Consider the following 17,209-nt stretch of genomic DNA (forward strand, 5'->3'; position numbering starts at 1 on the left):
GTCTTTTTAATGTGATTCTGAGTTATTTTACGATGCATAATTTCAACAACTATTTTTCCCATGCAAAAAAGAAAATCCAGTGGTCAGGTTCTAGTTCATCCATTACTCAATGTTAAATGATTTACTATATGTCTGTAACCAGCCACTCAAGTTTTGTGCAGGGCATTGATTGCATTATTTGCCAATGTTTTGTCAATGCCAACCTCTTACTCATCTTGTCTTAACACATTTCTATTTTTATTCCACAAGGTTGATAGATAAACTGGAGTAATCCATGTGATCTAAATGGAAAAATAAAGCCAAATCTATACGTACACTAGCATGACAAGCATTTATTCAGTCCAATTAATAGCTCCTTTTCCTCCATTTGACAAATCTGCTTGTTTACATATCTCTTTCCATTAACTCTATCATGTGGATGTAGAGGACAAATATGCTCAGCTGATTGTCTGTTGTGATAATTTTACTCCTATATCATTATTTGTTTATGGCAGTGGCACTGTAGAACACTAAGTAGGAGGTACCGACACGCAGGCTTAACATAAACTTTCCTGTTCTCTCAGCTGCCTGTATACTGACTGGTCTTTAAAGCGATATCAAATCCAAAATGTTTCTTTTGTGATTCAGATAGAGTATGTGATTTTTATCAACTTAATATTTTATTTCTATTATCAAGTTTTCTTTGTTCTTTTGGTATCATTTGTTGAAAAGCGGGAACATAAGCTTAGGAGCCCTCCACTTAAAGCTACGTGTTCCTTTTTGATGTTTCTGAACAACATATTGACTAACTGTGGGGTTGATGTGCCTACGAAATATCTAGAAGGATCAATATGTTGTTTGACAGTAAACTCTCAGCAACAAGCCTGTGTAGCCGGGCCTCTTCAGCATGCAGAAGTTCTATAACAGCTAAAGATTTATTTTTGTTCCTTATTGATGGCCTGACACTGTTCTCTAGAATTTATTTACAAAATAATATAATTGTTTCAATTCATGTTATTACATTTTTTTTCCAATAATTTTTTTTAGATACTAAGGGGCCGAATTATCAAGCTCTGAATGGAGCTTGATGCCTGGTGTTTCTGGCCAGCCATCAGACTCGCCAGAAACACAAGGGGGGCGAATTATCAAGCTACGGACGGAGCTTGATGCCCGGTTTTTCTGGCCAGCCTTCAGGCTCGCTAGAAACACAAGGGGGCCGAATTATCAAGCTACGAACGGACCTTGATGCCCGGTGTTTCTGGCCAGCCTTCAGGCTTGCCAGAAACACAAGGGGGCTGAATTATCAAGATACGAACGGACCTTGATGCCCGGTGTTTCTGGCCAGCCTTCAGACTCGCCAGAAACACAAGGGGGGCGAATTATCAAGCTACGGACAGAGCTTGATGCCCGGTTTTTCTGGCCAGCCTTCAGGCTCGCCAGAAACACAAGGGTGCCGAATTATCAAGCTACGAACGGACCTTGATGCCCGGTGTTTCTGGCCAGCCTTCAGACTCGCCAGAAACACAAGGGGGGTGAATTATCAAGCTACGGACGGAGCTTAATGCCCGGTTTTTCTGGCCAGCCTTCAGGCTCGCCAGAAACACAAGGGGGCCGAATTATCAAGCTACGAACGGACCTTGATGCCCAGTGTTTCTGGCCAGCCTTCAGTCTCGCCAGAAACACAAGGGGGCTGAATTATCAAGCTACGAATGGACCTTAATGCCCGGTGTTTCTGGCCAGCCTTCAGGCTCGCCAGAAACACAAGGGTGCCGAATTATCAAGCTACGAACGGACCTTGATGCCCGGTGTTTCCGGCCAGCCTTCAGGCTCGCCAGAAACACAAGGGGGCCGAATTATCAAGCTACGAACGGACCTTGATGCCCAGTGTTTCTGGCCAGCCTTCAGGCTCGTCAGAAACACAAGGGGGCCGAATTATCAAGCTACGAATGGACCTTGATGCCCAGTGTTTCTGGCCAGCCTTCAGGCTCGCCAGAAACACAGGTTATAAAGCAGCAGGCACAAGACCTCTGCTCCCTAACCTGTCCACCTGCTCTGAGCCGTCGGACAGACATCGCCGGAAATGAATACGATCGGGTTGATAGACACCCCCCGCTAGTGGCCGATTGGTCGTGAATCTGCAGGGGGCAGCATTGCACCAGCAGTTCACAAGAACTTCTGGTGCAATGATAAATGGCAACCTCGAATCTACAGGGGCGGTATTGCACCAGCAGTTCACCAAAACTGCTAGTGCAATGATAAATGCCGAGAGAGTATGCTGTCGGCATTTATCGATGTGCAGCGGACATAATCCGCAATATCGGATCATGTCCGCTCACATTATGATAAATAGGCCCCTGAAGGTTGATTTTTATAATTCACCAGCTACTGAGAAAATGATATACAACTTGTACTACCTGATCACAAAAAAACTTGTCAGAAGGTTCAGTAAATAGTATGTGCCTTTTTAAAAGTACTTGAAAACAAAATATGAGGAAATTAAGCCAGTTCAGTTTTCTTTAGTTATTGTTAATGACTTTGTATAGTGATTGTCAGATCATAGTTGTTGAATCCTTTTTGTCTTTTAGGAATCAGATTACTACAAAAAAAAGTACTCACAAATTTACAACTTCACTATAAAGTAAATATACATATTTACATAGTAAACATATATATATGTGTGTGTAAGTAAAGTAAAAAAATAAACTATATATATGTGTGTGTGTATATATATATATATATATATATATATATATATAATGTGTGTGTCATTGCAACTTTTTCTTAGTCACCATATAAGTATTTGCTGAACTATAGCACATGGATCCATTAGTCCTGCAACAGAATATACAAAGTGGTATCTGTGTAAGTAAAGAACTTAGATCTGTTGATAAAGGGAAATGCCTCAGGGGATAGGCGAAGACCTTAAATTGGAAGGTTAAAAGGTTGATGAGAAATATTCTCTCTACAACCTTATGGTCCTAGGCATTGCAATTCTATGTACCAAAGGACACTAAATAGCTTTTTAACATGGAGCCCCTTAGCATGTGTAATAAATTACATTAAGTGTTTGTCTATGGATGTCTAGTAACAAAAACACATAGGAGATCTGCAAGACTTGGAGTTGGTTAGTGTTTACATACTACATTCACCTATTATGAAACCTTTTCCCCAGGATATTATCTTATGTTTACGTGCATTTTAGCTTAAAGTAAACATTCTCGCTTCAAATGTTTACTAAAGAAGAACTTTATATATATATCAGTGATCGTTATTAAATGTCACAGCTAGGAAATTTGTCTTCTCTCATAGTATTTTCTCAATGTTGATAACTTGGACCCTTTCTTATTTATGTTTGGTAAACACATGGTCCAGGATAGAAAACATGAATGTTTTCTTCTTCATAACCGTTTTTTTCTGGGGGAAAAACCCTGCAGAATTATCACTTTATTACCCACCTCTCTGCCTTTTCAATAACACTGAAATAGGTATTCGTATCTAACCTATTATGTCAATATATTACATAAGAACAAAGTGATCACAGGTACCCAACTCTTTATTACAAGAACTTGGTGCATATATTAGGGTTCAGCCGCACAAAATCCTAGGAGACATTGGTTATAATTGTATAGGTGTTCTCTATGCTATACACATATATACTTTTATGTTGCTCCTCAAAAATATTTAGTCCTAAGTAAGTCTCAATGGTTCTTAAAGGGGCATTGTACTCAGACAAGCAGCTGTGACAAATTCATTTTTTTAAAGCTGCTTTCAAATGGGCTAGACCTGAGTCAAGAGCAGACCCATCTATGACCCTGTTTAATGAAATGTGATCTTAGCTAAACCTTAAGCTGGTGAATGCATAGGCTGCCACTAGGATTTCTCATATATTTTCTCTAAGTAAGTCTCTCTCTCTCTCCTCTTAAACTTGCTTTATTGTAAGATTGCAGGGTTTCTACAGCAATAATATTACTACACTGAAAATGGTGAATATGAACAATAAATTGTTAGCAATAAAATGGAAAAACTAATGTTGTTCTTTGTTAAAAGGTTTTGACCTTGTACTGAATAAAGGTGGTGCTTTATTTTTAATCAAAAAAAGGTTTTTTTACACTTGTCCCTTTAATGGTGCATTATTATGAAGCACTGTTCCCCTCTCCACAATTGTGTTAGCTCTAGAAGCATTATGTGAGAATTCAGTAACCTTAATATGTAAGGCTGTGAAACAAAGAGTGATAAATACATTGCATATTTCATCAGGATAATAGTTTAATGTTACATTATTAAAATACAATTGTAAAGTCTTGGATTCCAGCATGCTGACCATCAGCCTTATGGCACCCTCCAAGTCTAGTTTATGACCTGTATTACTATTATCCATATTAATATAATTAATGTTAACAATAGTTAAAGTCAGCTCCTGAGTGGTAATACACATTTGCTCAAGAGCTATGCACATATGCAACTTGTTATTGGTTTACCAACTCGTTTTCAGCTTATGGCCAACAGTACATTGTATAGGTAAGCAGAACATAAAATCCAAGATAATAGGGAGAATTATTACTTTATAAAGACTGCTTTAGCAGTTGCCCATATATTTTATCATAAGTAAAATTGTCTGCCTATTGCTAAACTTATTGGTGAAGAACGGTTTTGCAAATTTGTACCACAGCCTGTGCTTTTGTCTCCTCCTTTCTCTCTCAAACTATTCATGTTTTATTTCCTCTGTAATTTTCTTCACTTTCCCCTTATTGTACATTCCCATCCCTTTTAATTTTAGACTCTTCCCATCTCCCACATCTATCAGTATTTCACATTTCCTCTTTCTAATTTCTTATGCTACACCTGTCTCAAGTTCCCTCTCTATCTTTCTGTCTCCCCTTTGTCTGGCTCTCCGCAGTCTATTTCTCATAAGCGTCACATATAGTCTTCTGGGTCAGTGTTTAACATATCTTTTATTAGACTAGGTAAACTTTGGTTTTGCAGCTTTCTCTGGCCTTATAAATTAATACATTCTGTAACCTTTTTATGTTTAAGAGCCTGATCAAATACAAACCGTCATACTCAGGTCTCAAGTTATTGACATGAAAAACTAAACCCAGACTTTTTGACTCAAAATCACTGCTATTATGGTTAGATTCGTGACCCTGCTCCCATTTCAAACATTTTCTCTGAACGAGGTCTATGAAAAGCAAATACATCTTTAATACTAACCACAATATGTAAGTCATTTCCTAACCACAAATACCAGAGCTGTCTGAGCACATTTACATTTCTGATGCAAGGCACTTACGCTTGTGAATATATGTAAAAATATGTTTGTTTTTAACTTATTCATCATCATAGCAATTCACAGTCAGGGGTGCCCAAACTTTTTTATCTATGGATGGTAATGACAGGATGAGCCAGGGACCAAATTGTGCTATACTCAAATTTACACTAATCATAATTCCTCAAAATAAGACCATTATAATCCCATATTTAGCTGAAAATGACATAGGACATTATTTACTAGCATGTTAAGTAGCTTATATTTGTGTCCTACTCAAATGTATTAAATTTGGCACAAATATGCATTCTTAATCATGTAATTAAACATGTGGAACTGATTTTTTTTTTTAAAAAAAATGATATTTACACCTTTATATTTATACAAATGTTCACAATGTCTTACAGTTTTTGAAGTGATTACCTACAATATAAGATTATATTCTATACATTAAATTGCTTACTAGGTTATATGTTGTATGGACCAAAACATACAGGTTGTTCAGATCTGCAGACGTTATAATGCTGAGGGGGCCACAGTAACTTGCTGACACTGCTCTTAAGAGGAAGAGAAATGTGCATAATAGATAACACAAATTCCTTGACGATGCATTAGAAACATTTTGTGCCATTTGTATCTCCATTACAGAAGTATTATACTTCCTGATGACATTATCTATTATGTCTACCTACTTCAAAGATGTAGAATTATAGCTAGTAGCGTTGCCTATATATGAAAGCAATAATGCCGCTTGCTCTGTGTAAAATATATTCTTACCACATACTCGCTAAATTGGCCAAAAAGCAAAATATGTTAATAAAGTTTTATTTGAAAATGCTGCAAAAATAGCAGGTTTGAGCAATTTGCAGCATTTTGAAGAAAACTTTACACAAATGCGATGGGGTGTTTGGTGTCTTTTTATAAGTGAGCTCAGAAAAATATTTTTTTGTTGTGTACATTATTATTTATTTATAAAATGTTTTACCAGGACAAATACATTGACGTTTCTCTTGTTTTCAAGTATGTCCTGGAAAATGACAGCAATACATTACATATTGTACAAATAGTTACATTTTTTACATAGTTATACACAGACACAAAGTAGGTATTTTATTAATTTACAGTCCTTTTTATTATTATTGTTATTATTATTATTATTATTATTATTATTGTTGTTGTTGTTTTATACTCAGTGCTGCTTTTTAGGCTTCTATAGAATAGGTAGGATAAAGATAATACAGCAATCATGGTATATGTTTATGAAAGCTTAAACATTTATGCGCGAGCGATAAGGGGTTTATTACGGTGGTTTGCACACATTGGGCTTACCGCTCGTATTTATGAGTTGAAAGTAAACGCTATCGATTGGCTTTAACATTGAGATACATACATATATATGTCTAAATATGTATGTATTTATATATATATATATATATATTTGTATATACATATATATTTATGTATATGTATTTACAGACATATTTACACATATAAACACATAAATACATATGTATACACACACACATATACAGTGGATATAAAAAGTCTACACACCCCTGTTAAAATGTAATGTGATGTAAAAAAATGAGACAAAGATAAGTCATTTCTGAACTTTTTCCACCTTTAATGTGACCTATAAACTGTACAACTCAATTGAAAAACAAACTGAAATCTTTTAGGTGGAGGGAAGAAAACAAAAAAAACTAAAATAGGAGATGTAGCTGTGTTCAGAATTAAGCAATCACATTCAAAATCATGTTAAATAGGAGTCAGCATACACCTGACATCATTTAAAGTGCCTCTGATTAACCCCAAATAAAGTTCAACTGCTCTAGTTGGTCTTTCCTGAAATTTTCTTAGTCGCATCCCACAGCAAAAGCCATGGTCCACAGAGAGCTTCCAAAGCATCAGAGGGATCTCATTGTTAAAAGGTATCAGTCAGGAGAAGGGTACAAAAGAATTTCCAAGGCATTAGATATACCATGGAACACAGTGAAGACAGTCATCATCAAGTAAAAAAAATAGGGCACAACAGTGACATTACCAAGAACTGGACGTCCCTCCAAAATTTATGAAAATACAAGAAGAAAACTGGTCTGGGAGGCTACCAAGAGGCCTACAGCAACATTAAAGGAGCTGCAGGAAAATCTGGCAAGTACTGACTGTATGGTACATGTGACAACAATCTCCCGTATTCTTCATATGTCTGGGCTATGGGGTAGAGTGGCAAGATGAAAGCCTTTTCTTTCGAAGAAAAACATCCAAGCCAGGCTACATTTTGCAAAAACACACCTGAAGTCTCCCAAAAGCATGTTGGAAAAGGTGTTATGGTCTGATGAAACCAAGGTTGAACTTTTTGGCCATAATTCCAAAAGATATGTTTGGCGCAAAAACAACACTGCACATCACCAAAAGAACACCATACCCACAGTGAAGCATGGTGGTGGCAGCATCATGCTTTGGGTCTGTTTTTCTTCAGCTGGAACTGGGGCCTTAGTTAATCTAGATGGAATTATGAACAGTTCCAAATACCAGTCAATATTGGCATAAAACCTTCAGGCTTCTGCTAGAAAGCTGAACATGAAGAGGAACTTCATCTTTCAGCATGACAACGACCCAAAGCATACATCCAAATCAACAAAGGAATGGCTTCACCAGAAGAAGATTAAAGTTTTGGAATGGTCCAGCCAGAGCCCAGACCTGAATCCGATTGAAAATCTGTGGGGTGAGCTGAAGAGGGCTGTGCACAGGAGATGCCCACGCAATCTGACAGATTTGGAGTGTTTTTGCAAAGAAGAGTGGGCAAATCTTGCCAAGTCAACATGTGCCATGCTGATAGACTCATACCCAAAAAGTCTGAGTGCTGTAATAAAATCAAAAGGTGCTTCAACAAAGTATTAGTTTAAGGGTGTGCCCACTTATGCAACCATATTATTTTATTTTTATATTTTTTCTTACCTCTACCTAAAATATTTAAGTTTGTTTTTCAATTGAGTTGTACAGTTTATAGGCCACATTAAAGGTGGAAAAAGTTCTGAAATTATTTATCCTTGCCTCATTTTTTTACATCACAGAAACCTGACATTTTAACAGGGGTGTGTAAATATATATATATATATATATATATATATATATATATATATATATATATATATATATATATATATATATATATATATATATATATAGTCTACATATGTATTTATGTATTTACAGACATATTTAAACATATAAATACATATGTATACACACACACATTTATATATATATATATATATATATATATATATATATGTGTGTGTATGTGTGTAGACATATATAGTGTGTGTGTGTGTGTGCGCTTCAGAGCCGTTTCCAGTTAAGTAGAAGAAAACATAAGAAACTTATTCATGCAATATTGATTTTTAATAAAGGTTTTAACTATGTATTTACTGTAAATATTTCACATTCCAATGTTCTGCACATATTCTTGTAATTTTAATCTTGGTTAGCGCACATGAGAATATGTGATTTTTAGCACAATTAACACTCGTGGGGTAACGTTAATTAGTGCTCCACTCGTAATCTGGCCCTATGTGTTTAAACCATTTGCTGGTGTTCAACTCATAGTTTACATACAAGCAATAGGGCACTAATAAAATTCTCAAACACATAAAAGATTTTCATTTTGCACTTTTATTTCTGTTTACTGTTGAACTAGAACTGTTTCTGATGATTCTGTGCTTTATCTCTAGCTTCTAGCCCAGAGATGGCCCTTTGAGCACGCACCTATGGGAGCAGTTCTTTGCAAGCTAGTTCCATTCATACAGAAGGCATCTGTGGGGATAACCGTACTGAATTTGTGTGCCCTGAGCGTGGACAGGTACAGTTCTCAAACTTCCTTCTTTTTTTTCAAGCTAGTTTTATTTAAGAAAGATTAGATCAGCTGATCAGAAGGCTGAGCGTAGCGACGCCTCCAGATACATGAGAGACACTGAGAACTTGTTGACAGAACCTGCTCTTTTCTCAGTTACTGGCTCTTAAGAAAAAATACTACCCCCAGTTCACCTAAAGCTATTTAAAGGGACAGTCTATCTGAAATGTTTTATTGCTTAAAAAGATAAATGATAACTTTATTACCCATTCACCAGTTTTGCATAACCAACAGTTATATTAATATACTTTTAACCTCTGTGATAACCTTGTATTTAAGCCTCTGCAGACTACCCCCTTATTTCAGTTATTTTGACAGACTTGCATTTTAGCCAATCAGTGCTGACTCATAAATAACTCCACAGAAGTGGCCACAATGTTATCTTTATGGCACACATGCCCTACACTGTCTAGATGTGAAAAACTGTCAAAATACACTGAGATAAGAGGCAGCCTTTAACGGTTGAAAGCTTAAAGGGACACTAAACCCAAAATGTTTCTTTCATGATTCAGGTAGAGCATACAATTTTAAACAACATTCCAATTTACTTCTATTATCTAATTTGCTTCATTCTTTAGATATCCTTTGCTGAAGAAATAGCAATGCACATGGGTGAGCCAATAACATGAGGCATCTATGTGCAGTCACCAATCAGCAACTACTAAGCCTATCTAGATATGCTTTTCAGCAAAGGATATCAAGAGAATGGGGCAAAATTGATCATGGAAGTAAATTAGAAAGTTTAAAATTGCATGCAATTTCTAAATCATGAAAGAAAAAAATTGGGTTTCATGTCCCTTTAATTTTAACTTGACTTTCCCTTTAAATACTGTATCATACTGATACCAGAGTATTTCAAAGCTGCAATTGTTTTAAATCAAACATTCTCCCATTGATTACTTTTGCAGTCATTATGAACATTCCCTTGCTACTAAGGGGTAGATTTATCAAAGGCTAGGCGAACTCTGTATGTGCTTCGCCTGTAATTGCACCCCAGCTCGCCTCCGGAGAAGCGCACATGTGCGCCTGAATTTATAAAAAAATAGATATAATTTAGCATGTTTAGTAAAAGGCGAGCTGGGGCGTAATAACGATAAATTTCGCCTGTCGTAAAAAGCTTTTACCCCCTATTTATCAAAGTACATCTCTATAAATATTTATGCCGCCATGTCTTGATTATTAAAAAACATTTTTTTAGGTATCTATTTTGCGCATATTTATATTATAGAATTTCCATGCTGTTTTTGCCATCTGTTGGTAATTTAAGATAGCAAAAATCAATATATTGATATATGTATATATTTATTAAACTCTTGGTACCCGTATGCGCCTGGGGAAGCGCAAATTTCTGGCAATAACAGTCTCTTCTTGGTGCTGAGCCTTTCAAACATGAGGTAAAAGAAGAAAGTACTGCATCACAAGTTGTAAAAGCATGTATGATAATGGTGTTCGCCTCAGTCTGTATGGCGAAATATAGAACACACAATTTAAAGAGAAGTTTCCCTATCGGAGCAAAGCAATGATAAATAAGAAACTGGGCGTATTTGTAAGTCTGGCTGTGAAATTACGCCTATTACTAATGTATATTGGTGCACTTGGGAGCGCGCCCGTTCGTCTAGGCGTATGCAAGCAGAGTGCAAAGAAGTTTCTTTCAGATTTGCGCAATTATAGGCGCAGATTGCTTTTCTAAATATGGCGATTGGTGCGTATTATTATTATTTTGCCCACAATTACAGGCAAATTGCTTTGATAAATCTACCCCATAATGTTACCATATATGAATATCTGATTAATTGCCCTTAAATTCATGTCTCCTGTCTATTTACTATAAAAGCAATTAAAAGCATCAGGGTAACAGCATGCTGTGCTAAGAAAAAAAAATGTGTTTCCCTTTTAGTACTTCTTCCAAAACGGTTTCATAATGACTTAGACAGCGTCACAGGAGAAACAAGTTCTAACCAGAACACATCCGAACATCTGTTAACACTTTGACAACAACTTCCAACATGAATTTCAAGAGCAGATAAACACAAGAAGCGATGATCTGCCAATAAGCCGTGTAACACATACAGAGTGCTGCATAGAATTAGCTGGTGCCATGTTACTTTTTAATGACATTTTTATTTTCTTATATTGGCTCTGCAGTTACTGTTGGAATAAGATATTGTTGAACAACTCACATTTTCATTTACAATAACGTATGGATAGACTTTCTATGAATTTTACACTGGAATTCGTCATTTAAAGGTTTTGAAGACGTTCAACCCATAGTTAACAATATAATTATGTCGTTTTTAGAGCATTTATTATTACATTAAAATGCTCCTTTAAAGGGCCATTATCGTCGAAAAACGACAAGCTCTAACCCGGCTCCCGAGCGGCAGTTCTACTGTGTGTTTAACCTCTTTGCAAGGGTTAAACATGCAGTACTGCAGGTTCGATAGTTTTAAATTTGCATGCTTTAACAGGTTAAAGCTTGCCAGTTTTCAACTATAATGGCCTTTTAAAGGAACCTTTTAATGTAATAATTAATGCTCTGAAACTGACATAATTGTATTGTTAAACAAATGCTTTTGGAAACTATGTCCCTTTAACTTCTTTTAAAGAGCTATACACTCAATTAAACGGCTGCATCTGGAGCATCAGCCCTGAGCAGAGCCCAGCCTGTAATTGTTGGCTATGTGTATATGCAGCTTCTGATTGACTCTCCAGCCACATCCTGCTGAGACGCAGCAATGAACTGTGGGTTCTGAGAGCAGGTTTAACTTTGTTTATCCTGAACCAATTATAGCTTTTTATTATTCCATTAAAATGTTCCTTACATTTCCCTAGATTTTGAAGGAAGTTCATACAACTACATGGTTCAAACTTTTGTTTGTGTTTTATGTTTGAAAGAGCAGTAATGAGCAAGATACAAAAATAAACCTTCATTTCAGTTCCTGGAATATTCTTTCAGCACTGGGTTATGTGGAGTAAGAGGCCCAAACAGATGTTTTACATAGTCTATCTAGCTCCTCCATTTAAGGTCACATAAAAACAAAAATATCTTTACCACAACTTTTCCATTTTTGGATTTTTTTTTTCAGGTTTCTAAAATCTAGGGTTAGTTTGTTAGATTTTCCTACTTTTACTTCTATGGACAAAGATGCCATAATTATGGTAATATGCAAGTAAAACAATTTCAATTATTACTTTTTTTTTTTTTTTTTTACTGTTCTTGAGAATTTAAAGGGACAGTCTACCCTAGGAATTTCTCCCCTTTTATTTGTTTCTCAATGATCCATTTTACCTGCTGGGTTCTATTAATTATTTTATAAATAGCCCCTTAATCTTTATATCAGCATTTAGAATATGTTCACACATTGAACATTTCTATACTTAAAGGGACAGTCAATTCAAAATCAAACTTTCATGATTTATATAGGGCATGCAATTTTAAACATTGTAATTTACTTTTATCATCAAATTTACTTTGTTTTCAAGGTATTTTTTTGTTGAAAGCTATACCAAGGTAGGCTCATATGTTAATTTCTAAGCCCTTGAAGGCCGCCTCTTATCTCACAGTTTTTCACAGTTAGACACTTCTAGTTCATGGGTTTCATATAGATAACATTGTGCTCATTCTCGTGGAGCTATTTACAAGTCAGGACTGATTGGCTAAAATGCAAGTCTGTCAAAAGAACTGTTGGTTATGCAAATCTGGGGAATAGGTAATAAAGAGATTATCTATATTATTAAACAATAAAAAATGTCATGTAGACTGATCCTTTAAGTATAGGCTATAAAAATTCTGTAAAAAGTTGGTGAGATGGTAGGGCAGATAAGTAATAAAATGTTAATTTCCAATTGTTCTCCAAAGTATTGGGATTTAGTATACAGTGATAAACCTGTATGTATAGAGAAAGTGATAACATATGGAGATTTGCAAGCTTAACCCATTTTGATGGGTTGTAGTATCAAAAACCACCCCCAGCTATTTCATATACAAAATCAAACCTAAAGAAAAAAATCTTATATGTTTTATACTCTACCACTGGTATAACAAGTCATTGGAAACATATTAAGGGAAAATCAATTTTACAGTATACTACCCCTTAAAAGAGATAGACGGGTCAAAATGAAATGTGCATTGAATTTTTGTAATATATTTCCATTAGCAAAAATGCTTCTAGTAAAAGTTATTACTGATTTTCTGCGGCATAAGCACATATCCTGTGCAGGTCTGTGCACCAGTTTTTAAGCTCAGGGAGCTGAAGATGGTGTGTATTGCTTCTGTGAAGACGTAATTGCGTCATACAAGCCACTACTGATATGTGCGTATGCCACAGAAAAACAGTAATAACTTTTACTAGAAGCATTTTTCTTCTGGAAGTATATTGCAAAAATGCTTCAATCTCATATTGAAATACACCCACACACATTTCAATTTTGACCTTCCTATTTCTTTAAAGTAACATTTTAAAAATTATTTATGAGACATTTGTATCAGATATAGAAACAAAAATAAAAGCTATTGTACTATAAATGTCTAATGTATATGAAAGATCAGAAAAATGTTAAGTAGTGATTATTAAAATCTAAAGTGAAACTTACAAGAAGTGATCCATTGATATGTATTCCCTTAGTGATAGACACAATTACCATAGAAAAAAAAAATAGTTCTGCACAGGGGAAAACCAAACCATTGTAATATACAGTGAAATCTCTTTTGGGGGAATAAAGGTATTTTTTTTTTAGAACAATGCCCCTTTAAATCAGAGGCAAAAATAGAGCTCACAATGCTTTTAGGCTAAATGTAAATCATTATGCCTTTCTCACCCTTGCATATGTATACATACAAGTTAATTTGCATCTAAATACAAATTGATATTTAAAGGCAACAGTGACCCTTTAAAGGGACATTGTACTGTGAAATGTTCTTCATTTTAACAGCTGGAGTGCATTAAATTGTATACAAATAGCTCATTTTATATTGTATATTGAAATAGTTGCCTTTGTCTGTTAAAACTGCCAACTACACAGAACGTTCTATAGAAATGTTATGCAAACAAGAGGCAACAGAAATCAACCTCACAGTTGGGGTGAGAGAGAAGGGAGGAAGAGCTCAGCACCTTTGAAGGGATGTTTTTGCAGATGCTTGTCAAAATATATATTTAATATGCATAATTGTCTCTTTTTTATATGCATAACAAATAAATGCACAATGTCCCTTTTACATCTGTGGGCCCAGTGGTAACCAAACCATCTACAATGTGAGTGCTTTTGCCAATATATTAAATAGCAGATCTTGACGTTTCTGAAATGTAATTAAATGGATGTGTTTCATTTTAATGAGTTGAAAAACACAAATCGGATAGGCCAAGCAAAAACAAACCCAAATACGAAAGCATCCAACAATTCTTCTGTGATCTTTGTCTGCTTAATTTCATGTGTTCAAACATCTGGTTAAAAAATGTGGTGTTTTTTCCCTTTAAAATTCAGAGCCCAGATGTAAGCAAACAGGAAAATAAAAAATATGTTTACGCTTATAATTAGTGATCTAAATGCTCAGAAAAATTAACCCACAGAACTTAAATTGGGATTAAATACAAACGTGTTTATTGTATACCCCAGTGGTAAATTAATGCCACTAAATAAAGTACTATTTAACTTAGAAAACAAACTTCTCCATTTAAAGGTACAGTCTAGTTCAGAATTTTTATTGTTTTAAAAAAAATAGATAATCCCCTTTATTATCCATTCCCTAGTTTTGCTAAACAAACATTGTTATATTAATACACTTTTTACCTCTTTGATTACCTTGTATCTAAGCCTCTGCAGACTGCCCCCTCATTTCAGTTCTGTTGACAGACTTGCATTTTAGCCAATCAGTGCTGACTCCTAGGTAACTCCACGGGAGTGAGCAAAATGTTTTGTATATGGTACACATGAACTAGCGCTGTTTAGCTGTGAAAACTGTCCAAAAACACTTAGATTAGAGGCACCCTTCAATGTCTTAGAAATTAGCATATGGATCTACCTAGGTTTAGCTTTCCACAAAGAATACTAAGAGAAAAAAGCTAATTTTTAAAAGTAGATTGGAAAGTTGTTAAAAATTGCATGCGCTATCAGAATCATGAAAGTTTAATTTTGACTAGACTGTTCCTTCAAATTATTTTCTGCAAACAATGTGCATAATTTAAAATATTATTAGAACCCACTCACCATTGCAGACACAACTGCTATATACATTAGAAGCTTACAGTTCAGAACAGTGAGTGTGGTGCCCACTGTCCAGATCTGTCATAAAGCAATGTCTGTAACTAGAGGCTACTACTCTCACGATGGTGCCTTACTTGCTGGTAAAATGATAAAACTTTGCAATCCAAGTCCTCCCAACAGCCCCTATTTTAGAGGGAATGTCCCATATTCTGAGCTCTGTCCTGCTGTCTTTCTGAGTCAGCAATATGTCCCTGCTTGCAGAATTTCCCTTAGTCCCACCCATAGACCACCCAGACATGCCTACTGATGCCCCATAATCTTGTCCACTATCCACCCATAACCCCACTCCTTCTCGCACAAAATGGCAATGGCCCCCCTCAACCTGCCAAGTCACTTGCTGAGTCAGTAAGCAAAACAGTATCATTCTGCTAATCAGAACAAAATAAATACTTTGATAACAGCAATGATGAAACGATAATTCTTAAAGGAATAGTCTAGTCAAAATTAAACTTTCATGATTGAGATATAGCTTGCAATTTTAAGCAACTTTCTAATTTACTCCTATTTTTCTTTTTTGTCTTGTTATCTTTATTTGAACTTAAGCATAGGAACCGGCCCATTTTTGTTTCAGCACCTAGGTAGTGCTTGCTGATTGATGGCTAAATGTAGACACCAATCAGAAAGTTCTACCCAGGTGCTGAACCAAAAATGGGCCGGCTCATATGCTTATATTCTTGCTTTTTCAAGAGAATGAAGAAAATTGATAATAGGAGTAAATTAGAAAGTTGCTTAAAATTGCATGTTCTATCTGAATCATAAAAGTTTAATTTTGACTAGACTATCCCTTTAAGCCTACGTGCACACACATACATAGAAGGCTATACACTGGACCCATACAAAAGTCAGACAGAGGAGTTCAGAAAAAGATGTGTTGTATTATGAGAGAAGAAGGAATGGAGGGATGCTGAGGGACCTGCAAAAGCAGTGCAGGGGGCATCTGGGTTTTAGAATGGACAATTTTGTAGTCACTTTCCTAAAACAATGTTTCCAGAATAGCAGAAGGGAGAACATATGATGACTGGTAATATTAAAAGTCAATGAGTCTAATTAAACTGTGCTTAAAGGGCACCATCAGTGTACATCTAGTCCTGCACACTGCCTTTATCTCATAGGCTGCTATGTAAGCTAAAATATGCAAGATTCATGGCAAGGGGCATTCATCTTGTCAGGTAAGGCAGGATGTTCATTATTGTGGAGCTGGCTTGGGAGCGTGCTGTCTTTCCTTCTGACAGTCCCTCTTCTCCATATTGGGTTGAAGTTGGCAAGCTCCATTCTATTTCCAGTAAGATTTGGCTGCAACCCAGACTTAGTAAAAAAAAAAAAACTTGTACTGCATTTGGTTTAGAGCGAGGCCAGAGATCACAGTAAAACTGTACACAGCTAATGAAATGTTTATAAGCTAATAGATAACTTCATTAGTTGGGTTCTGTATGCCACTGGGATTTAGAGGACACATGTAACACAGTACAAAAAGGATGGTGTTTAGTTTAAACATTTAGATTTACACCTGTTTCTTTCTAAATTTCACTGAGGGGTATTGAGTATCTGTTGTATTGGGGCTTTACACGTCCTAGATAATGTGTCATTGAGGACAATGTTGCAGCAGGAATGCTTATACTGTGGTTCATTTTGGAATATTAATAGTAATGATTTTAGTGTCTGAGAAGTATGATCAGGCCTTATTTCCTTTGGGATATCCCTCTTTCCCAGTAGCCTGGATCTGGACTCAGCTCTAGGTTTCCTTTGGCAAGTCTGCAGACTCTCTCCAAAATAGGGTTTCAAGAGGACAA

The 17,209-nt window shown here is 35.8% G+C and overlaps 1 protein-coding gene across 1 annotated transcript in view; it reads left to right on the forward strand.

The window, feature by feature from the left end:
* EDNRA (endothelin receptor type A) overlaps nucleotides 1-17,209 on the forward strand; it is a 93,672-nt gene that overhangs the window by 50,203 nt on the left and 26,260 nt on the right. The window contains exon 3 of the mRNA XM_053703718.1: nucleotides 8,980-9,107. Coding sequence (XP_053559693.1) covers nucleotides 8,980-9,107 — 128 coding nt within the window. The remainder of the gene's footprint in view (nucleotides 1-8,979; nucleotides 9,108-17,209) is intronic.

The sequence above is a fragment of the Bombina bombina genome, chromosome 2 (genome assembly GCF_027579735.1).
Source record: "Bombina bombina isolate aBomBom1 chromosome 2, aBomBom1.pri, whole genome shotgun sequence".
NCBI lineage: Eukaryota > Metazoa > Chordata > Amphibia > Anura > Bombinatoridae > Bombina > Bombina bombina.